Source organism: Gopherus evgoodei, chromosome 20 (assembly GCF_007399415.2).
Source record: "Gopherus evgoodei ecotype Sinaloan lineage chromosome 20, rGopEvg1_v1.p, whole genome shotgun sequence".
In the NCBI taxonomy this organism is placed as follows: domain Eukaryota; kingdom Metazoa; phylum Chordata; order Testudines; family Testudinidae; genus Gopherus; species Gopherus evgoodei.
The window spans coordinates 18,896,425-18,923,436 of record NC_044341.1 but is presented as its reverse complement, the minus strand read 5'-3'; the positions used below and the strand labels follow the sequence as shown (position 1 = coordinate 18,923,436).

Here is a 27,012-nt window from a genome sequence, read left to right as displayed (position 1 = left end):
GTTTTTTGCATCCAATGTATGAATGGAAATTAGGTGTTAAAAAGTTATTCAGTGCACTTAAGATATTTTACATGAAATAAAACTGCTTGTCCATTTTTAATTTGAATTTCCATCCAAACAGAGCTGGACATGATACCAAGTACCCTAATTCTGACCCATAAGCAATACTTGAAGTTGGGTTCCAACACAATTTAAGATTATCATGCACTGAATGGCACACAAACAAAACATGAGGTTTGGTAACTCAGAAAAAAAAGTTAAACATGCCAAATATTCGTCACACACAGTTTATCTGAGATACTTAACAGGTAAAACAGTAGTTTTCACATGTATCTTTAAAAATCCAGATTTAAGTTTTAAGAGTTCTTCCCATTTGGAAGAGAGATACAGCAGTCACTTAATAGCAGATGAGTATATTTAAGAATAAGTTTCCACTACAATCTCTATTTTCAAAACACACAGCCTCTGCCAAAAGATGATTTTTTAAAAGTTTGAGCAGAATTCCTTTGTTTTGGAATTGAGAGCATAAAAAGCATTTTTCTCACCACAAGGCAGCTGCCACTTTTCCCACCTCAGGGATAACACAAACATCTGAGCTATGTAATGTCAAACTGAACTTGTAAATAGGCCCTGAGGAGCAGTAAGTGCTTTGCCAAGTTTAATGAAGTTTGGCTTAAATTTCATGCGAGTTTGAAAGTGTGGAACTTAGCACATTCAGTAGATGATTCCATTAAGCCACCAGCTGAGCACTTACGTATGAAGTGTGTGTGTGTGTGTGTGTGCGCGCGCGCGCAGTAGTTAATTAAGCAACTAAGCTCCATCTTCCTACTAGCTTCAGAAGCAGGGAAAGTTTGATTAGCTACGAAGAAGGCTCTCTCAACAGAACCTGCCAGCTTGTTAGGTGCACATTGATGTGGTGCTAGCTGTACACAGTGTAAGAGTTTGCACAATCAGCACAGCAGGGTGATGATGGATGTTACATCCTCAATCCAAATAGTACGATGTGAAGTATTACCTGTGTACTTAGCCTAAAACTATTTTACACAAGTGGATTTGTAACTGACAGGTGTTTGCTATACAACTAGGCACTTTTCCTTTAGATATACCTAGGAAATTAAACTCAAAAAATCCTAAGCAAAAGGCTTCATAATAAGTACTAAGAAGTTAGGAAATACAAGAGTTAAGGTTGATGTACGTCTTTAGTTGCCCCTTGTGCAAACAATGTCGGACTTTGCAATCACAGGCTTAGATACCAAGCATCCAATGTTTTAGAACTAGCAATTACAAGTTTTCTAAGTAGTCATATTTTAAGATGCAGAAGAAAGCCCATAAGAGTATTAAAGTGAAAACTTGTTGGCAAATTAAGTAATATTCTTGATTTCAGTCTCCATTTCAGCCATCTCCTGTTCATGTTCTCTTCAATTTTTTGAAATCACAGTCCCTTGCCCTTGTGGGCTAACAAATACTGGTGTACATGAACTGCCTTGAGGTATTCAGTAGGTCACTGGTGACTATATTAAATAAAATTGGTGCTAGCACTGTGCCTTGAAGTCTGTTCTTCTAGAATCACCAGTTAGAGCCACTTAAAAAAAAAAAAATCTACCTCACAGCCTTAGCTAGCTGCCATGACAAACTATGAAGAATTCCTGACTTCTTATACAGCACGCCAGTCTGTCAAATGGTGTCATAGGCTGCTTTAAGATCAACTTCCCAATAGAAGTAGATATACCACACTCCCCTACAGCCAGAAGTGTGGCTGTCAGCTAAGCCTTTAGAATTTCATTCAGTGTAAAGTTCATAATAGATATTGGTCTTGAATCTCTAGAAGCAATCAAGTTCAAAATGTTCTTGGCAGTCTACCCAATTCAGAAGGTGGAGCTCCTGACAAGCTCTCATTTGGCCTGATGTATAGCCCATCCCAACAGTCAAGACTAAAAAGGTAACAAAATTATAGGTCGACTGAGAAAAGGGGATTGTGGGAGGAAAGGGGATGCAATTATCAGCATCCATTGACAAAAAGGGTATTTCTGGACAAATGAAGCAATCTGGGGGTCTAAAAAACAAATCTAACAAGATCTCCAGACTAATGAGACTGTAAGGTAAGAAAATGCCTTCTATGTAGGGCCTGTTAGAGATTTTGCGAAGTCTTCAAAATAATTCCTCCTGCAAATCAGCATTATCTCCTTATTGTAAAGAAGCCTCAGCAAGTTGATTTTCATCCAGGTCCCAACATACACAAGGTATCAGAAGAGGTAAACAGCAGTATAAAGAGTGGAATACACTAGCATGACATTGTCTCCCTAGTGGCTTCACGAACAAGGATGGAGTCCCCCCTTCCCCCCAAGACTCAAAGGGAGTGCCTTCAGGTAGGAGTCATAATACAGCTATTTAACACTACTTTATATTGTCCTGAAGGATCAATAGATATTTGTCATTCATACTATGTCATGTAATCACATCAGCAGCACCACACAATGAACTCATTCACCTTTGTGCTTCCAATTTCCCCTCCCATGCTTTGCCTTGCCTGTTTAAACTAAGTGAGTGTACAATGCCTAGCACAACAGGACCTCAATCTCAGTTTAAGTTTTAGCAGACCTATAATACCTATAAATAAGACCACACTGAAAACAGATGAAAGACCCAGCCTTCAAAATAATCTCCTGCCTTTTCCCATTTCTAGGCCATTTATTATTATGAATATAACTATTTCTATACACAAATCATTAAGGCCTGATTAGATGGAATTTAAGACCCAAGTTGTGTTCTTTTGCATATGCACAAGACTGCAAGTTCAATCTTAACTTTAGCGTTTCTTGACTTTTGTTTCACACTGCCATCTCATGCATTTAGTATATAAGTAAGTTGTGTTAACATCTAACTTAAAATCCACCTCAGGAGAAGGAGACTGAAGAGTTTCTCTGCATGTTTATACAAGATGAAATTAGTGCTCACCAGGTTGTCTGTTCTTAAACCCTCTCAACTATACAATGTAGATTCACAAGGGTTCCCATTCACTGTATTACTCACAATCATTCTTCTACACTAGGTAGAAAAGAAGTCTGAAGTACCAGCAGTTGTATATGGCTAGAGTGGAGGAGCTAAAAAGAGGAAGTGAGAAGCCAGACCACCACTTACGTAACATTAATAGCGTCACAATGTAAAGGATAGTAATAGACTCCTGATATACATACCAATATACAATTTGAAATTGGGTGTCATCAAATGGATACATAAATTCTATTTCTGTAAATAGCTACAGGAGTAGTATGGCAGTTTCAGCTGTACATCCACATTGCACAGGGTCTTCAATTTAGGCAAACAACATCAATCTAGGCTACAATTTGGCATACAAACTCTTAGCCAGAGTGTGAGTTGGATATAAAATTCAGTTAACTTATACACGTTTGTGAGGGGGATGAGGTAACAGCAACCATAAATGCCCTGAATAAAAACTCAAAGCCACTCCAATCACAAATATCCAACTTCATTCAGTTTTCCTTTGTTGAATTACACCTCTACCCTGATATAACGCGACCTGCTACAACATGAATTCAGATATAACACGGTAAAGCAGCACTCGGTGGGAGGAGGGGATGGTTCCGCACTGCGGCAGACTACAACAAGTTTGAAATAACGTGGTAAGATTTTTTTGGTTCCCAAGAACAGCGTTATATCAGGATATATAACTTCAGCGTGAAGTTAGGGCTCAGACAGGTTTATAAAAAAAAATTGTATTTTTAAAAAAAATTAAAAAAATTGTGATTGTCATTTCCTTTTAATATTAACCAAAATGACTGAAGTAGGTAAATAAACATTGATTAGTTGAGTCCACTGTCACTTGTCCACATCCAGCTGTTCTGCAATAAATTTGAAATTTTGCTGCAAGTGAAAATAACCACCTTAAAACTAATGTTTCAGCTAGCTGGTAAACAGTTAACACCAGTGGGTTCCCTACAGCAATTTACAAGAAGATTCTATTAAGATGCTGTGGGACAGCTATTGATGCCAATATGTTTACAGTAAATTCAAGACTATTTGAACAAAAAGTACTTCAATTAACAATTAAATCTGTCTCTTCAGTAACTGTGTTAATTGATTTCACTGACAGAACTGAAGTTCTGATAGTTCTCTGAAAGTTTTCAGGATGCTTGTGTAACTGAAACAAAATGTATATGAATGATCCACAAAATGTAGGCAACCCATCCACAAATACTCATTTATTTAGTATACACTTCATACTTTACAATGTGATTGTAAATTGAGGGACACTAATTGGGTTTATTAGAGGCTACATACAAAAAATGATGCAGTTGCTTGCAAATGTAAGAAAAAGTTCAAATGGTTTCTTTTCAATCAGATCTGTTTGGCTAGACTCTTTAAGTCATCTGACAGTTTGGTCATCTTATCCTATTTTAAAAGCTTGTTTCAAGTAATTTTACTCTATACCCCATCTCTGCTTCTTCTGCCATCTGTGGTTATTTTCTGCAGAAGCAGAACGTAATTGAGGAAAGCCGGTTTGATACTGTAGTGTGCCCTTACCTGCAAGACTCTATGCCAGTAGGTCTCAAACTTTTGTACTGTGACCCCTTTTACATAGCAAGCCTCTGAGTGCAACCCCCCCCATACAATTAAAAAACACTTTTTTATATATTTAACACTATTATAAATGCTGGATGCAAAGTGGGGTTTGGGGTGGAGACTGACAGCTCGCAACTCCTCGTGTAATAACCTCGCGACCCCCTGATGGAGCCCAACCCTCAGTTTGAGAACCCCTGCTCTATGCCTTTACTTGTTATATCACTTACGTTGGTCATTCTAATTTCCTGAATTTCTTAGTAAGAGCATAACAAAAAAAAACAAAAACAAAAAAGGCCCAGCGGAATAATCTGCATACACTAACCCGGGGGTCAGCAACCTACGGCACACATGCCACCTTTGGCATGCAAGCCGATTTTGCCTGGCACGTGGCTGCCAGCTGGGGTCGCGGCCGGCTAAGTGAAGTGGGGCTGGTGGCCAGGACCCCAGATTGGCAGCAGGCACGTCCCCCCGGCTCACCTCTCACCATGCTCGTTCTGCAGCTCCTGGGAGTGAGAGATGCCAGGGCACAGGGCCCTAAGCCTGCTGCAGGAGGGGCAGTGACAGCTCAAACTCCTGGGAGCTGCAGAGCCTGAGCACAGCAAGGGAGGAGCCGGGGGTGCACGAGGCCAGCCAGCAGCATGCATCCACTTCAGGAGCGCCCCTCCCCCCCCGGGGGGGTCCCACTGGGCTGCAGCCCAGGAGGGCTTGCCCCCCCCCGTGTCTCCCCTCACAGCACTCAGGTTCTGTGGCTCATCGAAGTGTGAGCCACCGCTGCTGTCCCTCCCACAGCTCCCCTCCGCCCGCCTCAGCACTCCACGTGGAGGCAGCGTCTGACTGGCATGGTAAGGGGAGTCTCGGGGAGCAGTCAGGAAGCAGGGATAGGGTTGGATGCGTCAGGAGTTTTGGGGAGCCTGTCAGGGGGCGGGGAGTGGTTGGATGGGGCGTGGGAGTCCCCCAGGGGTCTGTCTGGGGGCAGGGGTGTTCATAAGGGTTGGGGCAGTCAGGAGACAGGTAGGGGTAGGGTTCTAGGGGGGCAGTTAAGGTGGGAGGGTCTCAGGAGGGGGCAGTCAGGGAACAAGGAGCAGGGAGCCTTAGGTAGGGGTGGGGTTCTGGCGAGGGGCAGTTAGGGACAGGGGTTCCAGGAGGGGGCACTCACGAGACAAGGAGTGGGGGAGGGCAGGTTGGGGCTTCTGACTGGGGCAATTGGGAGGGAATGGATGGGAGCTATGGCAGGGCTCTCCCCTCTTTTTGATGGGGCTCACTGCTGCCGCAGGCAGGATGCTCTGACTCTCTGGTGCCTCTGGAAGGAGGCTCCTCCGTGCCAAGCTGCTGCAGCGGACTAAGCCCGGCAAAGCCAGTGAGTGGACTTGAGGTGGGGGCCACCTGGGTTGGGTTGGGAGGACTTGTGGGGTGGCTGTGCACCCTTCAGGGGAGTTCAGGGAGTGGGGAGGGGGGAACCTGGTCTGGAGAGCAGCCCCTGGGCATGGCTGGCCCCTGGGGTCTATAAGACTCGCTGGGGATTTGCCCATCAATGAACTGATGATCAAGGTGGAAGTTTTGCCTAGGGCGCAAAATATCCTTGCATTGGCCCTGCCCCAGGATGTGCGCACACCCCAGGTTAAGAATCACTGCACTAAACTGATAAGATTGCATTTTAATTTAATTTTAAATGAAGCTTCTTAAACATTAAAAAAAACTTGTTTACTTTACATACAACAATAGTTCAAACTTAGAGACCTTATAAAAATGTTAAAATGTATTACCGGCACGCAAAACCTTAAATTAGAGTGACTAAGTGAAGACTCGGCACACCACTTCAGAAAGGCTGCCGACCTCTGCACTAACCTCTGTTCCAATACCAGGCTGAATGCCTGAGTAGATAGTGTCTGGAGGAGGGCCCCCATATTTCCTCTGTCCAGTGGTCACATCCAGAGTGTAACCAGTCCTCTCTAGCAAAGCCTGAAAATTGTAAAAGGTTGTCACATTAGATGGTTTTAATGATGGTTAATTAGGAAAGACATTTCCTAATTTGCACTTTGCCAGGACTGTAGAACAAGCTATAGGCCTCCTCAGGAGGCTGTGCAGGTCACTATCAGTGGGCACAGAAGTGTTACATTGTATAGAAAAGTTTACAACAAAAAAACTGTTTAGCTTGCTTTTCAGAAAAGGAAGACTAAACACACTTCTGTTTTAAACAGATGCATGTTGCTTCTGGGACACCATGTCAATGTAACATATTTCTAGTGTTCGCTGCATTCTGTATGATACACTGAACAGCACACTACATTTTCCCCCCTTTTCTTCTTCTTTTTTGGGGGGGAGAAGAGGGAAGGGGGCATCAACTAGGCAGTCTATCAAATTCGTGGCTGTGAAAAAACACATCATCCACCGTGAAATCTTGTCTTTTCCTTTACTTTTACTCTATGCTATAGGATCATGCCTGGTATGACACTTTTCCTCAAAATTCTGTGGTAATATAGATACTTCTAGGTGGTTCCCCCGCCCAAGTTCCCAGAACTTCACATGCAACAGTTACGAGTACAGGTCTACTTAAAAATGTGGTGGGGGGGAGAGGGTTGTTGTCACGTTTTTCACAAGTTGGTCAGGGCATAAAGAGCAAAATTTCACAGTTGTGTTCACACACACCTCTACGCTGATATAACACAAATTCAGATATAATGCAGTAAAACAGTGCTCGGGTGGGGGAGTGCTGTGCACTCCAGCAGATCAAACAAAGTTCGATATAATGCAGTTTCACCTATAACGCGGTAAGATTTTTTGGCTCCCAAGGACAGCATTATATCAGGGTAGAGGTGTAGCTGTATATCCATGCCACCCTTCCTTCTGCCAGCAGCTTCCATGCTCCCACTGCCCAGCTCTGAAGGCAGTGCCACCATCAGCAGTAGTGCAGAAGTAAAGGTGGTATGGAACGCACAACTGTATGAACACATCCACAAAACTTGCTCTTTACGCCCTGATCAACCTGTGAAAAATGTGATTTTTCCACGATTTAAGTAGACCCCAATCATAACAGTTGCTTAAGATGTGCGCTGTTTATTTTAAAGTGTCCAGAAATATCTATATTACCATAGAATTTGATGGAAAAAAGTCACGCAGGCATGTTCTCTTCAGGCAGGCCTCAGTCTAGTCCTTCAAAGTAAACGTACTTACAGTAACCAAAGTTTCATATCAAGTATTTAATTTGAAAGACCTGCTAGTTTACTAGGGGAAGCATGCCTCTTCAGTATGTGTCTTATGTGCATTTGCTGGCAATGTCAGCATGGAAAGCTGCCAAACAGTGTTGTATGCTACTTCAGTGTACTGAAGAGAATTTAAGAGCATACTCAAATTTACCCCATTTCTTTCTAGACACAAATATACCTGTTCCTCCATTACAAAATGTAAGCTGTATCTAAATACATTACCTTAATCTTTGCTTCATCCGGTCCCTTTGTTGACTCTTGTACTTTGCTTCCTTGTTTCTCTCTCTGCCTGTAAGTCTTCATAACTCCACATAAAAATGCACTTTTGTTCTGTAGACAGAATTTATAAAGTAATTCAATTGAAGCATATTAGAAAAAGCCATTTAAAGCCATTGGATCTTTGCAATGTGTCATGTTAAGGATTCCTTTGGCATTCTGATTATTACATTAAGAACATCTCAGCTATATACATCAGAACAAAATGATAGAGATAATAAGGCTCCAGCAAGCACTAACAGGTCACACATTCACTCAGTATAGCGCTCATTCCAACATTAGAGGATTTTGCCTTGCACTCAAAATACCAATACCAAAGATATATGCCAAACTGCCAATTTGGGTTTCAAACATTAGAATCTGCAACATCAAGTATTTGCTTTATGGGAAGTCAGAAGAGCCAAAACACGATTATACTTATTTGCTCAACACTTCTGGCGCTCTCACCTTACCTGTACATGCGACAGGTCACTTTCTTTAAACTGCTGCAATACAGAGAGGGCTCCTTCTTCATTAAATTCCCTAAGAGCATCAATTGCTCTCTCATCAAGATCGACATAAGCTACCAACCCTAAAAAATTAAAGATAGAAAAGTTACAGATTTCTGTTTAATTATACAAAGCAAGATGGCTAACAACTAAGCTATTTGCTTTTAAATCAAGCAACGGTTATACTTCATATTAGTAAATAGAATTATGCATTATTTAATATTAACTACATACTCCTATACAAGTATATGAAAGGACATGGGTATACGAATGAAAAAGAAATTAAAAATGTATATACCTAGGCACTAAAGTATATTAACTGCAATATTAAACCAAGAGTAATAGTTTCAGAAGCTTTGGGAATCTAGTCTGCTGCATAAAGCAATGCTACATACCAGGGTTTGAAATAGTGAACTCTGGCTCATATTTCCAACAGATCTAGGAACCCAAAGCTTTAAGTTTCCTTTCATTGAATGGAGCCATTCCAAAATACACTGACAGGGGAATATTGCCTATACTAGGGGTCAGCAACTTCTGGCATGCTGCTTACCCCAGCAAGCCACGTGCCAGAGGTTGTAGACCCCTGGCCTATACCTTACTCACTTGCCTATACCCTACCCATAATATGCAAAAAGTAGCTACTTGACTGAGGATCTGAGCCACTTACAGCCACCTCCCACCTCAGCTCAAAAAGCAATCGAGATGAAACAATTTGTTTACTTCTTGAAGAAGGTGGGAAGAGTGGCAATTACAGTGGATTTTCCACTTGGGAAAGTACAAAAAACATTTTGACCTACCCAGTTTTTAGCAGCCAGAATCCAGAGACACATTTTGAGCCCTGTTATGTACCCCAAGTACACTATTAGCTTTACAGGTACAGACCCAAAGACAGCGGACCAGTTCTGAAGCGCATGTTATTTTGAGATTTAGAAGTTTTTCCTCTCTTTGAATATCAGTGGTTTTATGGAAGCTGTGGAGTGTTGCCAATTACAGACAAAGATTACATTTTCCAAGAAACCTGCTGATATTTAACAGACTTCAGCGGGAATCCCCATACAGAACTCCTCAACACTTTTGAGCATTCTAGAATTTAAATTACTGCACACTCCTTAATCTCTACTGGAGTTCAGAAACACAACAAACACAGAGCACGAAGACTGCATTTCAGAAATGATCCTGCATATTGGAAGGCACCTGTATCATTCACAAGTGAAAAGACTGAGCAGATTAAAAATCCGAAAGTACATCCCCAAATTTGGCTGTGGCATCAAAAGCAACTAATAGAGCTGATAAAATCCTGCATAGTGCAGAACATCTTCAGTTGGTATTAAGGAAATTTGAACAAATGTGTTTTCAAAAGTTACCCATGCAATGAAGTCACACTAGCTAGTCAATTACTGGGTTAAAATACTCTTGAGAACTCCTCACAACACAACATAACAGCAACACCTTCTAGACTAGAGTCCCACAAGTCCCTTGCCCAGCCATTTACATCTACCCTCAAGCCATGATGTGGCTATCATCATAACCCACACTTAGAGAAATGCATCTCTAAGCAAGTAAAAGCTGGCAGAAACTCACTGGACTGACTTCCAAAAGAGATCGTCCACAGGAGCCAGAATATCAACATACTGAAGATGGAACTGCCTTCACTTGGTTTGTTGAATTTTTAAGACTGTTTAAAAGGAGAAACTGGCATCTTGTCACTGAGGTATTCAGGTAAGTGCATGAAGCAGTTCCATTTATGTCTCTAAGCCTGTTCAAAGAACACTCTGAAGAGGAAGAGGAAGTTTCCATTTGTAAGACCAAAATAAAGGGGAGAAATCATCCCCCCACCCCAAAAAAAAACACAACAAAAAAACCCCTCTTCCTGCAAAGGGACCCTTTCTCGCTAGGATTTCCAGAGACCATATTATTCAATTTGCTGAATAGCTTACTCCTGGACTTGGGTTAAAATGAAGTTAGAGTGAAAACTTCAGTGTAATGACTGACATGGATTAAACTGTTCAGCTGGAACTAGACAGAACATAAAATCCATAGGCAGACTGGAGTTCAAATGTCGTCCCAGGCAAGACAAGCTAATTGCTTTCCCCACTGAGCCATCTACTCAGTCCTTAAGTGTTTTAAGAGTCACTGTAAGGAGTTGACAGTAGAAAAGTAAAAGCAAAGTGATGACTGATTTGGATTAAGAAAAATGTGCAGTTTAGTATGCTGGAACATACATCTTTACTTGTGAAAGTTTAAGACAAACTGATGCACTGTCTCCTGAAGCAACTAGGGCATCATTCAACACTAAGGATGATTCCAATAATTAAAGAGTCAGTGTCAAACCCAATTTGCCTTCAGGGAAGTGAAAGCAGCAATACATTCAGAGCTTCACAGATCAAACACAGTGAGAATTTTTAAACCTTAATCTATAAAATTTGAAAATGGTATGCCCTCACTTTCATAACCAATCAGAAACAAGAAATGTATATTATACCTGTCTGAAATATTTCATCAAGTCTCTCTGCCACCTTCTGTGGGAGGCCTGCCTCTATCAGTGTCTTGTAGTGTTCTGTGTGAGTTACACTGGAAGTATCCATTGGTTCTTCCTCTTCTTTTAACTGTACCGCATTACCATTCACCTGATTAGCCATTTTATTATGCTGCTGGAAAAAATTCAGGAGCTATATTACATTAAGCCAGAAATAACTAGTTTGTAGGACAATGCATGATTTATCTAAACTAATTGGCATACATGCTGCAAATGACCTGTATCAAAATTGTATTTAATGCTTTTGGGATGCAGCTGATCTAAGTTTCAATAAGTACAGTCCTGTAACATTGTGGAACATGTACATGGAAGAATTTACATTTTTAAGTACTTCATGTACATCAGATCTAAACTTAACTTTGATTCTCAGTAAGGTATCTGGTTACCATAGCAGCTGGAGTGTACTGGTGTATTACATAACACCCTTCAATTCGTGAACAATAAGCCACATCAGAACTACTGCTATTTTCATCTCTCATTCCTCTAATCTTAAAATGATTATTTTTATGCAGGGTATGTTAACATATCAATGTCAATACACGTTTGCCAACTTTCACATAGTTTCCTGGCTTGCTGTCATGACTTCTTTCAAACTCCATGCTTCAGAACTCAAACAGGGAAAGTGCCATACTAAGACATATTACCAATTTCAATCCATAGTGGTACAAATCTGAAAGTGAAACACACTTCAGGTGGAATGTTTTAGATTCTGCCAATTGTAGCATAACAAGATACTTTGAATTTTACTAGTTTCAAATGAAGCCATGATTGCATCTTGAATTTCTCATATTCGTAAAAGACTTGATGCAACAATCAATACACAGGTTGCAAGGATGTGCATTCAAAAGACGCACAGCTACTGTCTTTAGACAACTCCAACGGGTTTTCCTAATTCACTGTAAATTTTGTCTCAATTTCTCTATTAGCCAGCCAATAGATGTTTTCACCTCAGCTTTCATGGCTGAGGTCGCAACCAACTACCCAATGGAGGAGATATATATTAGGATGGTCAACTGTATAAGATCAGCACAGATTCAAATGGTGCTGGGTCGTATAAGACACGGAAGAAGAGTTGATGATGCATGTATCAGCAATGGAATGGTAACTACACAGACATATGCAACATGACAGGAACAATGCAATATGTACTGGAATACATGATATGAAGATGGTTCAAGAATAAACCATTTCTAATGTTAAAGCCTCAAGATATCTAGTCAGCTACCACAGAACAAATCTCCTAAACACCCAAGACAGACAAGCAACATATCCAAAGCTTCTAAACTAAAACCTGTGCACTGTTCTGAAAATGAACCAGGACAAATTTGCTAGCTTGAGCCAAATCACTCTCATTAGATGGACAAGAGATTCTGCAATGGACTGAGAGAACTGTGGTGACTGGGAGGGGACAAGACTAAAGTGACACACTCCCTTATGCAAGCTATATAACAAAGCCAACTTCTGCAGCTGCATGGTATATATGTATCCACTTAGACTATTCATTCTGTTCTTGATCAAGCCTCATATTACTTTCTAATAAATTCAAATAAGATAGTGTATAGTTTCTATTTACAGTGACATATTACTGTACAGAACGTGTTAATAGAACCATGCTTACACACCACTACCCACAATATTAATCAAACTCATGTTATATTAAATCCCAAAACATTACTGCAATGTTAAAAGTTTGTGCAGCGAATTACACAAAAGTCAATAAATGCAAAACTAAGGCTAAAAACTTGCTTGTGTTAGGTATCTTCATAAGCCACCCCTTCCCCCCCAAAACTTGAAATAGTTTTTTAAAACTGTTTCAGGTACTGTACATCAGCCTTTGAGTCTCATCTCTTCTCTCCTCCCAACTCCTCTGCCAGTTTTTTGTAGCTTGACAATCATTTTTCTTTACTTTAGTGTCTCTCGCTTACAGGGTTGAATATACAGGGAAAGTGTGAAACTGATTACACAAAGTAAACAAGTGAAATAGACAAATAGAGGTAACACATTTACTGAGGCTAACAGTAAAAATGTTCACAAGTGCGTAGCTTAAGTTGTTGTTGTCCCTTTAAGAGGCTTTTCGTAAAATTGGATTAACACTTCAAAAGTCATTTTCACACAGCATTAACATCTTCCATCAGGAGAGAGTTGAAGACTTTAGTCATGTTCTCAAGCTTGACTAAAACTTATGCTGAGAATCACTGGCTGTACACCTCTGGCTGCAAACAATGCATTTGCAGTTCCACAGCTAAAGCTTCTCATAAGCTATAAAGTACTGCTTTTGTAACCTAATGGTATGAAATATTTAGTATCACTATCAGCTTGGTATTTATGTAGGAGTATACAATCCAATAAGTTTTTGCTACAGTATTACTCCAATGCAGAATGCACTTTTAGTTTGAATTTTAAGCCTATTTTACTTTACTTCATGTAAGTAAAGTGTTTTCTTCATATTATATGTTTATCTTTGCAAAAAAACTTGAGAATTCATGAGATCACATAACTTAAGACTACTGTAATGCATACGCACAAGCCAGCAAAGTTAAAATTATTCATTCTTAACTATGTATATTTCCTGTCATGTGTCTAACTGCAAACGCTTCTTTAAGTGTGATTCTACTCTGAAACGAAGATATTATGGTAGGAGTATTTTTTGTCTCAGTGATTTCCAGAAGACATGCACACCATTCCAATCATTAGCAGATGGAAGAAAAAAAAAATCTCTGCTTGTTTTGCAAAGTCAGACTAGAATCTGAGTGTTAAATGGTGATTTTTCTTTCATGCTTCAACACACAAGCCAAATCACATCCTCTGCAACACCCTTATGATCCCATTGTCTTCAATGGGGCTGCACAGGTAAACTGGAATTCAAGAGTTATACCGATGCACAAAGAGGAAGATAATCCAGCTCTCTTCCACTTAACTGTGTCACAAACACAGCAGAAGTAAACACTAGACAAATTTCTTTGTCACCAAATAAAGTTAATCGAATATGTTGTAAGATCAGTTGATTAAGAAGGTAACATGTTTACTTTAATTATTCAGACTAGAAAAGAACTTTGAAGTTAAGCAAGTGTAAAAAAGAAGAGATATTTGAGTTTGCACGTGGATCACACCCATGATGTGGCTCAACTACCAAACAGCCATATGTGAAAGCACAAAATGTACATATAAAAACTAATTATGTGCAATTACTTCATGTGCACAAGTAACCGAAGTTTCTGGGGGACAGGGAGATATTTTAACCCAGACGTATGCAAAGATTAGAGATGCACACTAAAGTAATGATCCTTCTGGAAGTGTATGAGATATGTAGAATGTGCAAAGATGAGTGGACTTCAGGAGGTGCATACATATAAAGATGTGCCTCTTGAGCAAGCAGCAGTATGCAAAGTTTGGGAGCAACTGTAGGGGGAGGGGATAGCTCAGTGGTTTGAGCATTGGCCTGCTAAACCCAGGGTTGAGAGTTCAATCCTTGAGGGGGCCATTTGGGGATTGGTCCTGCTTTGAGCAGGGGGTTGGACTAGATGATCTTGTGAGGTCCGTTCCAACCCTAATAATCTGTGATTCTGTGACTGTAAGTGTGGATGTTTTGTGTAGAATCCATATTGGTGTCCAGGCCATTACCTAACTGCACCATTTTGAAGTTGCCGAATGGTGTTTTACATAAGACTCCATATTGGCACTGCCAACTATGCAACTGAAGACAGCACTGTCTTTTTGTTGAGTTACCAGCCCACCCATATCTCAAAGTCTTAAAGTAACTAATCCTCACTGAGGTCTAGTAGCCACATGCAAAATTGGAACTCTAGGTGTTTTTTAGTTGGGGGGGGGGTGGCTTATACTCAAGTAATGCAAGTAGTCAAACCTACATTTTTCCACAAAAAAGTAGTTCTCCTTTAGTATAAGTCCAACTACAAGATGATACAGCAGCTGAGAACAGTGACTTCTCCTGGACTGCTATTCAGCTTGCTACAACACTTGTGGTACCATGGAGCAGCAAATCTGTACTTAGTCAACTTTAAAGTGCAGCAGGCATAACTAAAAACCTTATGGATAATTTTGCATTGAGCCTGCACCAAAGCCATTTCTAAGGGCTTGTCTCCACTTACCGGTGGATCGACGCTGCAGCGATCAATCCATCGGGAATCGATTTACTGAGGGCTTGTCTACATCAGAAAGTTGCAGCGCTGGTGAGGGAGTTACAGCGCTGCAACTTTGAAGGTGTACACATCTGCAGGGCATCACCAGCGCTGCAACTCCCTGTTTGCAGCGCTGGCCGTACTCCCGTTTTGTCTCGGGTGTAGAGGATCCAGCGCTGGTAATCCAATGTAAACACTTACCAGCGCTTTTCTTGACCTCCGTGGAAGGAGGAAGCCTCTGGTAATCAAGCTGATCTCCTTTCCCGGTTTGCTCTCTCGTTCCCGGAACCCCGAGCAAGCAGGTAAGGAGAACCGCTTGCTCGGCGGTTCGGGGAACGAGAGAGCAAACCGGGAAAGGAGACCAGCTTCGCCGCGGTTTGCTCTCGCGTTCCCGGAGCCACCCTGCAAACCGCAGGGAAGGAGACCTGCATGCTCGGGGTTCCGGGAACGAGAGAGCAAACCGCGGCGAAGCTGGTCTCCTTCCCCGGCTTGCTCTCTCGTTCCCGGAACCCCGAGCAAGCAGGTCTCCTTCCCTGCGGTTTGCAGGGTGGCTCCGGGAACGAGAGAGCAAACCGCGGCGAAGCTGGTCTCCTTTCCCGGTTTGCTCTCTCGTTCCCGGAACCCCGAGCAAGCAGGTCTCCTTCCCTGCGGTTTGCAGGGTGGCTCCGGGAACGCGAGAGCAAACCGCGGCGAAGCTGGTCTCCTTCCCCGGTTTGCTCTCGCGTTCCCGGAACCCCCCTTGAAGCCGCCCAACAGCGCTGCAGTGTGGCCACATCTAACACCACTTGCAGCGCTGGTTGCTGTAAGTGTGGCCACTCTGCAGCGCTGGCCCTATACAGCTGTACTAATACAGCTGTAACAACCAGCGCTGCAAAATTTTAGATGTAGACATGGCCTGAGTCTAGTGAAGACCTGCTACATCAACTGCCGATTCCTCTCCCGTCAACTCCGGTACTCCACCAGAATGAGAACCATACGGTAAGTCACTGGGAGAAACTCTTGTCGATCCAGAGCCATGTAGACACCACAGTAAGTTGACCTAAGGTACGTATTTACGTTGCTGGAGTTGCATAATTTAGGTCACTTTATCCCCACCGTGTAGACCTGCCCTAAGTTAGTTACTTAAATTCCCCCCATCCCCCTGCCATCACCACCTATTAGACAGCTAATGCCTCACTGGAGGTTTAAAGACATTACATTGAACATTTTGAAGTTCAGCCATTTGATTTAAAACTGAAAAATTATATCCTACCCCAGTAGTTTTACTGAAGCACAGTTGAACAGATTTATCCATCCCTCCCCCCTAAAAAAGTTACCTTCAGTCTAAGGTCTGGTCTACACTACGATTTTAGGTCAAATTTAGCAGCGTTACCTCGATTTAAGCCTGGACCCGTCCACACGATGAAGCCCTTTTTTTTCCTATTTAAATGGCTCTTTAGATCGATTTCTTTACTCCACCTCTGAAAAGGGGATTAGCGCTGAAATCAGCCTTGCCGGGTCGAATGTGGAGTAGTGTTGACGCAATTCGATGGTATTGGCCTCCGGGAGCTATCCCAGAGTGGGCCATTGTGACCGCTCTGGCCAGCGCTCTCAACTCTGATGCGCTGGCCAGGTAGACAGGAAAAGGCCCGCAAACTTTTGAATCTCATTTCCTGTTTAGCTAGCATGGCAAGGTGCAGTTGAGAACAGATCTCATCAGCAGAGGTGACCATGATGGAGTCCCAAGATCGCAAAAGAGATCCAGCATGGACTGAACAGGAGGTTCGAATGGGGAGACGAATCCGTGCTACCTGAACTCTGTTCCAGTAAACAAAATGCCAAAACATTAGAAAAAGTCTCAAAGGGCATGAAGGATAGAAGCCATAACAGGGACGCACAGCAGTGATGCATGAAAATTAAAGAGCTAAGGCTTACCACAAAGCCAGAGAGGCAAACGGAAGGTCCGGGGCAGAGCCGCAGACATGCTGCTTCTACACTCAGCTGCATGCTATGCTAGGGGGTGCAGCCACCACTACCCCAACCCTGTGCTTTGACTCCGTCAATGGAGAATCACGCAACAAGGAAGCGGGTTTTGGGGATGAGGAAGATGATGACAAAGAGACTGAAGATAGCTCACAGCAAGGAAGCGGAGAAACTGGTTTCCCCAAACAGCCAAGATATGTTTTTCACGCTGGACTTAGAACCAGTACCCCCTAAACCCACCCAAGGCATGCTCCCGGACCCTGTAGGTGGAGAAGGGACCTCTGGTGAGTGTACCTTTGTAAATATTACACATGGTTTAAAAGCAAGTGTGTTTATTGATTAATCTGCCCTGGCATTGGCAGCCAGTACAGCTACTGCAAAAGTCTGTTAACATGTATGCAGATGGAGCGGAAATCCCAGTGTTTGCTGGCATTCAGACAACACCCGTTCTCTCTCTCTCTGTTATCCTCAGGAAAGTGATAGATATCATTCATGGTCACTTGATTGAAATAGGGTGCTTTTATTAAGGGGACATTCAGAAGTGCCCGTTCCTGCTCGGCTGTGGCTAAACAGAAATGTTCCTTGCTGCTAGCCACGTGGTGGGGGGAGGGGTGAAGTGATCATCCCACAGAATGGGGGGTGGGGGGGCTATTTGGGTTTGTGCTGCACACTAACCCACAAACCACAGCCCCTCCTTTTAAATTTCAAACCCATTTTAAATGGCCAACCCAACGGCCGCTTGGTATGGGAAACAAGAGTGCTGCTGTTTGAAACCATTCCCACATGTTATGAAGGTTAAAGAAGCCAAAAGACTGTGGCTTACCATGGCTGCCTGCAAGCCAAATTCTGTTGCTTGGCACGGCGGGAGGGATCTCTCACATCACACTAGCAGGCCCTCAATAGAAGAGGCAAAATGCTATCTTGTAACGAAAGCACATGTGCTGTGTAATGTGAACAGCAACGTTTAATGGGAAAGAGTGATCTTATTGTTTTCTAAAATGTTTTTTTTTCACTACCAATCTCACTTCCCCCCTGCCCCCCAGCTGCAAATGTTTCTCCTTCACAGAGGCTAGTGAAGATTAGGAGGGGGGAAAAAAATGCACTCGGGATGAGATGTTCTCAGAGCTACTGCTGTCCTCCCACACTGACAGAGCTCACCAGAATGTGTGGAGGCAGACGATGTCAGAGTGCAGGAAAGCATAACAGGAACGCGAGGAGAGGTGGCAGGCTGAAAAGGATAGGTGGCATCAGCTTGCCGACAGAAGGCAAGAGTCGATGTTCTGACTGCTGGAGCATCAAACTGACCTGCTCCAGCGTATGGTTGAGCTGCAGGAAAGGCAGCAGGAGCACAGACCGCCGCTACAGCCCGTGTAACCAGCCGCCCTCCTCAACAAGTTCTATAGCCTCCTCACCCAGACACCCAAGAACATGGCCCCCCCCTCCGGCCACTCCACCTCAGAGGATTGCCTAAGCACCTGAAGGCTGGCCTTCAATAAGTTTTAAAGTGAGGTGTGGTCTTGTCCTTCCCATCACCCCCACTTCCTTGCGCCCCCACCTCTCCCAGGCTACCTTGGCAGTTAACCCCCTATTTGTGTGATGAATTAATAAAGAATGCATTAATGTGAAGTAACAATGACTTTATTGCCTCTGCAAGTGGTGATCGAAGGGGGGAGGGGAGGGTGTTTAACTTAGAGGGAAGTAGAGTGAACCGGGGGGGGGGGGGGAGGGTCATCAAGGAGAAACAAACAGAACTTTCACACCGTAGCCTGGCCAGTCATGAAACTAGTTTTCAAAGCTTCTCTGATGCACAACACATTCTGCTGTGCTCTTCTAACCGCCCTGGAGTCTGGCTGCACGTAATCAGCGGCCAGGCAATTTGCCTCAACCTCCCACCCCGCCATAAAAGTCTCCCCTTTACTCTCACAGATATTGAGGAGCGCACAGTAAGCTGTAATAACGGGAATATTGCTTTCGCTGAGGTCTATCCAAGTCAGTAAACCGCGCCAGCGTACTTTTAAACGTCCAAATGCACATTCTACCACCATTCTGCACTTGCTCAGCCTATAGTTGAACTGCTCTTGACTACTGTCCAGGCTGCCTGTGTATGGCTTCATGAGCCATGGCATTAAGGGGTAGGCTGGGTCCCCAAGGATAACTATAGGCAGTTCAACATCCCCAATTGTTATATTCTGGTCTGGGAAGAAAGTCCCCTCCTGCAGCTTTTGAAACAGACCAGCGTTCCTGAAGATGTGAGCGTTGTGTACCTTTCCTGGCCATCCCAGGTTGATGCTGGTGAAACGTCCCCTGTGATCCACCAGTGCTTGCAGTACCATTGAAAAGTATCCCTTGCGGTTTATGTACTCGCTGGCTTGGTGCTCTGGTGCCAAGATAGGGATATGGGTTCCATCTATTGCCCCACCACAGTTAGGGAATCTCATTGCAGCAAAGCCATCCACTATGACCTACACATGTCCCAGAGTCACTACCCTTGCTATCACCAGATCTTTTATTGCGTGGGCTACTTGCATCACAGCAGCCCCCACAGTAGATTTGTCCAATCCAAATTGATGCCCAACTGACTGGTAGCTGTCTGGCATTGCAAGCTTCCACAGGGCTATCGCCACTCGCTTCTCAACTGCGAGGGCTGCTCTCATCTTGGTATTCTGGCACTTCAGGGCAGGGGAAAGCAAGTCACAAAGTTCCATGAAAGTGCCCTTACACATGCGAAAGTTTCGCAGCCACTAGGAATCGTCCCACACCTGCAATACTATGTGGTCCCATCAGTCTGTGCTTGTTTTCCGAGCCCAGAATTAGCATTCCACAGCATGAACCTGCCCCATTAACACCATGATGTGCACACTGCCGGGACCCGTCCTTCGTGAGAAGTCTATATCCATGTCTATGTCCTCATCACTCTTGTCATTGCGCTGCTGTCGCCTCCTGGCCTGGTTTTGTTTTGCCAGACTGTAGTTCTGCATATACTCCAGGATACTGTGCGTGGTGTTTAAAGTGCTCATAATTGCCTCGGTGATCTGAGCGGGCTCCATGATCCAGTGCTATGGCATCTGGGCTGAAGAAAGGCACGAAACGACTGTCTGCTCTGACGGGAGGGAGGGGCGACTGACAATATGGCTTACAGGGAATTACAGTTCACAAAGGGGGTGGCTTTGCATCAAGGAGAAACACAAACAACTGTCACACACAGAATGGCCCCCTCGGGTTTAGCAAGCCATTGATTTCATGGAGGGAGGGAGGAAGCAAGCAAATGAATACAAAACAAATCGGGTCTATTTCTTGTTTTGATCCACTCCATCTATCTTTTACACCTTTAGGGTGGCAGCAGACGGTGCAGTTTGACTGCTAGCCATCATCCTCTCCTGGCTGCTCACCAGAAGATGGTGCAGAAGGACTACTAGCCATTGTCATCTCCTGGGTGCTCTGCAGAAGATGGGAATGACTTGGCTGAGTCATTCCCATGTCTGCCCAGGCACCCTGACTGACCAGTTGTAACACTCCGTCTGTTGCCAAAAGGCAATGAGCTGCTGCTATGTAGCAATGCAGTCCCACATCTGCCAGCACTCAGGAGATGTACGGTGATGGCAAGCTGAGCAGGTTCCAGGCTTGCAGTGGTATGGCGTCTACTCAGGTAACCCAGGAAAAAGGGCACAAAATGATTGCCTGCCATTGCTTTCACGGAAGGAGGGAGGGAAAGGGGGCCTGACAACATTTACCCAGAACCACCCACGATACTGTTTTTGCCCCCATCAGGCATTGGGATCTCAACCCAGAATCCCAATGGGCAGTGGAGACTGCGGGAACTGTGGGATAGCTACTCTCAGCCACTCACAGTGCAACGCTCCGGAAGTCGACACTAGCCTTGGTACTGTGGACGCAGTCTGCCGACTTAATGCACTTAAAGTATTTTGTGTGGGGACACACAAGCAACTGCATAAAAAAACCAAACAAAAAAAAAACACCACACTTAGTGTAGACACACCCTTAGATCACAGAAAGTTTAAACCCAAAAGAAGAATTTAAGGAAGATGTGAGGGAATGCAAGGGTTTGTAATGGAAGTTGAACTGTGAATTGAATTACCGAAGAACCTCACTAGCTCACACTACTGACTAGCAATCCAGAAGAAAGTTTTGCAAGTTCTACATACCAAAAAGACTAACAGTAATGCATCAGTTTACCTTAAGCCCGTGGTTTTCAACCTTGGCCCGCAGACCCTGAGGGGCCCGCAGACTGAGTCCACACCTTCAATTGAAATGCAGGGGGTCCACAAAATTTAAAAAAAAAAGGTTGAAAACCACTGCCTTAAGCAATACTTGTGATACAAGTGATACGTTATTTATGACAGCGCAAGAGTAGTGAACAAGCTACAGGACTAAATTTTTGCTATGAAGTTACTGCCTTCATGCAAATTAAGAGCTTTGCAGATTACCACGGTTAAAAGTCTAACTTCTAGTACAGTAAATACAATTGTTACAATGAGTATTTAACACATCCAACCCTCCAGAGCAGCTCTTCTCATCTTTTCCCATCAAATGACCTAATGAAATGGGAAAGCCTAGGGACACTTTCCCCACATCTAGAGGGAGGTCATTACAACCCCAGGTTGAGAGGCTGTGTTCAAGAGTATCTATATGCCCTGTCATCATGGTACGAACACCTAAGGCTATAACTTCTACGCAGAACTAACTCACATTACATTATCTACATTTGAATCAACTCCCTCTCAAGGTAGCCTAACAACACTTCAGTTGCACAGAATGATTCTGAGGGCTTGTCTACACTTAAAATGCTGCAAATGCACCACTGGAGGGCTTCAGTTAAGATGCTACCTATGCCAATAGGAAGGTTTCTACCAGTGACCTTGCACTGGGGCTTAGGTCAGTTTAACTGCATTGCTAAGGGGGATGGATTTTCTCACACCTCTGAGCGACATAGTTATACCAACCTAAATTTCTAGTATATACAGATATCAGGCTTCAGTAATTGTACTAGCAGCTGACAAATTGTGCTTCCCCCCCCAACACACACACACACTCCATAAACGGGTCAGCCAAATCAAGTTACAAACAGGATCACACTCAAGTTAAAGGTCTGAGTGTGGATGGGACTCAAGTTAGGGACAATACTTGAGTTATCACTCAAATTAATTCTACAGTGAAGACATGCCCTAACATCCATTAATTTATCTTCCAAAAGGGCACTTCAGCTCTCTATCTGTAAAACAGAGATAAAATCATTTATCTACCACAGTGATACTGCCAGAATAAACTCATTTGTTTTTGGTGTGAATCACAGTAATACTTGTCAAGTATCAGAAGGGTAGCTGTGCTAGTCTGGATCTGTAAAAGCAGCAAAGAGTCCTGTGGCACCTTACAGACTAACAGACATATTGGAGCACGAGCTTTTGTGGGTGAATACCCACTTCATTGGATGCATGTAGCGGAAATGCAACCGACAAAAGTGGGAATTCATCCACGAAAGCTCATGCTCCAGTATGTCTTTTAGTCTGCAAGGTAATACTTGTGTACAGACACTTGAGTAGGGATGTGAAATACTCTTAGGAGACATGGCTTTTAGAATAAAAAGGTTAGGTAGAATTCTACTAGTCTGCAAACCCTATAATTTACACAGAAAAGACAGTCACTTCACAGAAAGGATTTAAAAAAGCACTGTAGTTAGGAATTACAGAAGCTTTTTTATTCCTTAAAAATACACTGTATATGACACTAGTAATTGTTCTGTAATACATCATAAATAGGAAAACGTTTGTGGCCCTCACAATGCTCTCCACAGCACAATAGTATCAAAGCTGATGAAATCTTCTTGCTCAGTACTGGGAGAGATGACAAAAAAGATAAAGAAAACAAGTCTGGTCAACCTCCTCTAAATAACCCTATGTGGAACCATAGGTCATATAGGGTAACTGACTACATTCACAGAGTAATGGATAACAAAGCCACTAAAATACAGAAACTAAATCCACTTTAAAAACATGTATTTTTTAATCAATATTAGTGAACAGAAGTTCAGTAAGGTTCACAAAAGAAAACAGAAATTCATAGTAATCAGGTCCTAGAGAATTTTATCTTTCTTGCACTAAACAAGATTTACCATCTGGAACGAAGTAGATAAATGGTAACTTGAATTATTTTATATAGGTTTAATGCAAAATTTAGCTTACTAAAACCCAAATACTTCCTACGGGTAGTTTTACAGAGAACAGGTGTGTCATCATCATGGCAATACAGATAAATCAGCATTTAGTCAAAGTATTTCCTAACCAATCCATGCACACGTGGTAGTGGAGATAAAGGGTCTCATGTGGCCAGCAGCCATGAGGCTTTGCCTCCAGGCACCTTCCCTGAGCTGCTATCTAGTGGTACAGACTGAAGAGGGAGGGAGCTGCGCTTTACACACAGGAGATGGAATGCAATGGGGCGGCGTTAAGCCTAACACGGAGCAGGAACCAGCACCTGCCTCTCGTCACCTACCTACAAGACCCAATCCACGTGGTGGAGCGGAGCGGAGGCGTCAGTCACCCGCTACCCCCGTCCCTAGGCCAGGCCCGACCCGCACGCACAGCGGACCTTCCCCCCCCCGCACAGAACCAGCCACTCAGCAGCCACGGTGGGCCTCTCACCCCGCGCGCTACAGCCTGCGCCCCAGGCAGCCTCAGCAGCCCCGCTCCCCGACGGCCCCATCCCAAGCCAGGTGCCCAGCAGCGCCTCCGCGAGCGCGGCCTACAGCCCCCGCCTTCCACAAGGCCCCGGGCCCGCCTCGCTAGAGCCTGTGGCTAGCCCCCATCTGCGCAGGCCCGGCTGGGGCCTCTCCGCCACGGAGCGCGGCAGCCCGGCTCTTCTCCGCCCCCGCCCGGCGGCGGCCCAGCGACACTCACCGGAGCGCGGCCTGCGCGGCGCGGCTGAGGCCTAAGCAGCGACTGCAAATGGCGCGCGCGCACTTCCTCTCTCCTCATGGACGGCGGCGCGACCCCGGCAACACGCGGGGTTTCCCGGAACTGCTTCCAGGGATCCCTGTATTAGCCAATCAGCATATTGGGCGTCAGACGAGCACCACGCGAAACCTATTAGAGCGGGGAGGCGAGACACCCTTATTTCCCCTGGCCAATTAGAGAAGACAGCGAGGCCACCCGCGCAACGACGGAGGCCGGCGCACAGGCAGGGGCAGAGATCAGGGGTTTAAAGCGGCAGCTGCGTTCCTCCCGCCACCTGGCTACACAAAGGGAGGGTGAGAAGGGCCCCGCCCTTTGCTACCGAGAGGGCCCCCGAGCTGGGCGGGGGACACAGTCTGTCCGCCCCTCCGGGTCTCTGTCCCCATCCTGGGCAGGTTGCTGCCTCTCTCTGCCCGCCGCCCTGTCTCCTGCCCCAGCCCGGAGCATGCACCCGGCGCCAACCTCCGTCCCCGTTCCCTGCAGCACTCAGTGTTCTCTGTACCGGGGCAGGCAACCGATGGCGCGTGCCGAAGGCGGCACTCACACTGCCCGGGTCCTGGCCACCGCTCCGGGGGGCTCTGCATTCTAATTAATTTTAAAAGAAGCTTCTTAAACATTGAAAAACCTTATTTGCTTTACATACACCAGTAGTTTGGGTATATATTAGAGACTTATAGAAAGAGACCTGCTAAAAATGTTAAAATAGATTATTGGCACATGAAACCTTAAATTAGAGTGAATAAATGACGACTCGACACAGCACTTCTGAAAGTATCAGAGGGGTAGCCGTGTTAGTCTGGATCTGTAAAAGCAGCAAAGAATCCTGTGGCACCTTATAGACTAACAGACGTATTGGAGCATGAGCTTTCGTGGGTGAATACCCACTTCGTCGAATGCATGTTCATCTGACAAAGTGGGTATTTACCTACAAAAGCTCATGCTCCAATACGTCTGTTAGTCTATAAGGTGCCACAGGACTCTGTCACTTCTGAAAGGTTGCCAACCCCTGACCTATACCATCCCTGGCAGGTGTTTGTCCAGCCATCAAAGAGTCCTGTGGCCATGAGTGGCAGGTTTGTAGATATTTTGGTGGTGCCCAGAACCCGCTGTCCCCCCAAATCTGCCCCCCCCACCTGCCTAAGGCTCTGGGAGGGAGTTTGTGTCAGGGGAGGAGGTCTGGGGTGCAGATCCTGGCTTGGGGTTAGGGTGCAGGATGCAGGCTCTGGGATGGAGTTTGGGTAGGGGAGGGAGCCTGGGGGTGCAGGCTCTGGGATGGAGTTTGAGTGCTGGGTGCAGGCTCTGGGCTGGAGTAGGGGATGGATGTGCTGGAGGTAGTGAGGGGTGCAGGCTCTGGGATGGAGTTTGGGTGCAGGTTCTGGGGTGGGGGTGTAGAAGGAGGTGAGGGGTGCAGGCTCTGAAATGGTAGCCTGCCCTGCCATTAGTGGATCGGTGGCACTAGGACACTGGGACAGCACACAGCAGTTGATGCCGGCAGCAGGTGTAGTGTAGGATACCACTCCATCTAGGAATATGCTACACCAGCAGCACAAGCAGGCATGGGAAAGGTGCGCACTGATTTCTTTCAGGCAGGGATGCGGCGGAGCAGGGGAGGAGATGTGCGGGGGGAGTGGTGGCAGAATGGTCACACCATAGCCTGACCAGTCATGAAACTGGTTTTCAAAGCTTCTCCAATGCACAATGCACCCTGCTGTGCTCTTCTAACTGCCCTGGTGTCTGGCTGCGTGTAATCAGCAGGCAGGTGATTTGCCTTAACCTCCCACCCCGCCTCCAGCTGGCATGATATTCCAGGCAGGACTGAATCTCCATTAGACAAAACTTGAAGAGAATGACCTGGAGTCATTCCCATTTTTGTCCAGGCTGGCCAGGAGCACCCACGGGATGACGACAATGGCTAGCAGTCATATTGCACTGTCTGCTGTCCGCAAGGCAAGGCAAGGGGATGCTGCTGTGTAGCACTACAGTACTACATCTGCCAGCAATACCCAGGAGACATACGGTGACAGTGACTTGAGCGGGCTCCATGCTTGTCGTGGTATGTTGTCTGCACGGGTAATCCAGGAAAAAAGGCGAGAAACAATTTTTTGCTATTGCTTTCGCGGAGGGAGGGAGGCCTGACAACATTTACCCAGAAGCACCCACAACACTGTTTTTGCCCCATCAGGCACTGGGATCTCAACCCAGAATTCCAATGGGCGGCGGAGACTGCGAGAACTGTAGGATAGCTACCACAGTGCAATGCTCTGAAAGTCTACACTAGCCTAGGTACGTGGACACACACCGCCGACTTAATGCGCTTAGTGGGGACACACACAATCGACTGTATCAAATCGATTTCTAAAAAATCGACAATTTCATAGTGTAGACATACCCTGAGAAGCAGTAGCTGTGTCAATAGGCGAAGCCCTCCCATTGCCATAGCACTGTCTACATGGGGTGTTAGGTCTGTGTAACTATGTCGCTCAGGGGTGTGGATTTTCCACACCCCTGAACAATGTAGTTATATATGTTTGTGAGAAGACCAGGGCTAAGAGTTTGATATTAAAAAAATGTAAATCTGAAGCCCTGTTTGAGTTGACCATGGTATACTTTTAATATAAATATCCATGTGTTTTTCAAATACGTAGTCAATGAACAAGTTTTTATAACAGTCTCAACTCATATTGATAATTTGTATTGCCATAACTATAGGCCGCCAGTTTCTCTATATCTTTCATGGCTGTGACTCAAACCTGAAAGCTATCTTCTTATAGACATTACAGTGGGGGGACTATCAAATAATTAAAAATTATATAATGAATACAAAGGGTGCAGATTTAGGATTGGATGGGCAACCTTAATTCTAGT

The 27,012-nt window shown here is 44.6% G+C and overlaps 1 protein-coding gene across 2 annotated transcripts in view; it reads right to left on the bottom strand.

The window, feature by feature from the left end:
- The window catches only part of HNRNPR (heterogeneous nuclear ribonucleoprotein R), a 62,883-nt gene extending 38,680 nt beyond the window's left edge, over positions 1 to 24,203 (bottom strand). Inside the window, exons 1-5 of one of the 2 annotated variants that reach the window (XM_030539202.1) lie at positions 24,094 to 24,203; positions 11,031 to 11,199; positions 8,513 to 8,631; positions 8,007 to 8,114; positions 6,427 to 6,540 (exon numbers count right to left, since the gene is read on the bottom strand). In XM_030539202.1, the coding sequence (XP_030395062.1) occupies positions 6,427 to 6,540; positions 8,007 to 8,114; positions 8,513 to 8,631; positions 11,031 to 11,199; positions 24,094 to 24,171 (588 nt within the window). In that variant the 5' untranslated portion in view covers positions 24,172 to 24,203. The remainder of the gene's footprint in view (positions 1 to 6,426; positions 6,541 to 8,006; positions 8,115 to 8,512; positions 8,632 to 11,030; positions 11,200 to 24,093) is intronic. The other variant, XM_030539204.1, reaches the window with a different exon arrangement.
- Positions 24,204 to 27,012: the final 2,809 nt, after the last annotated feature.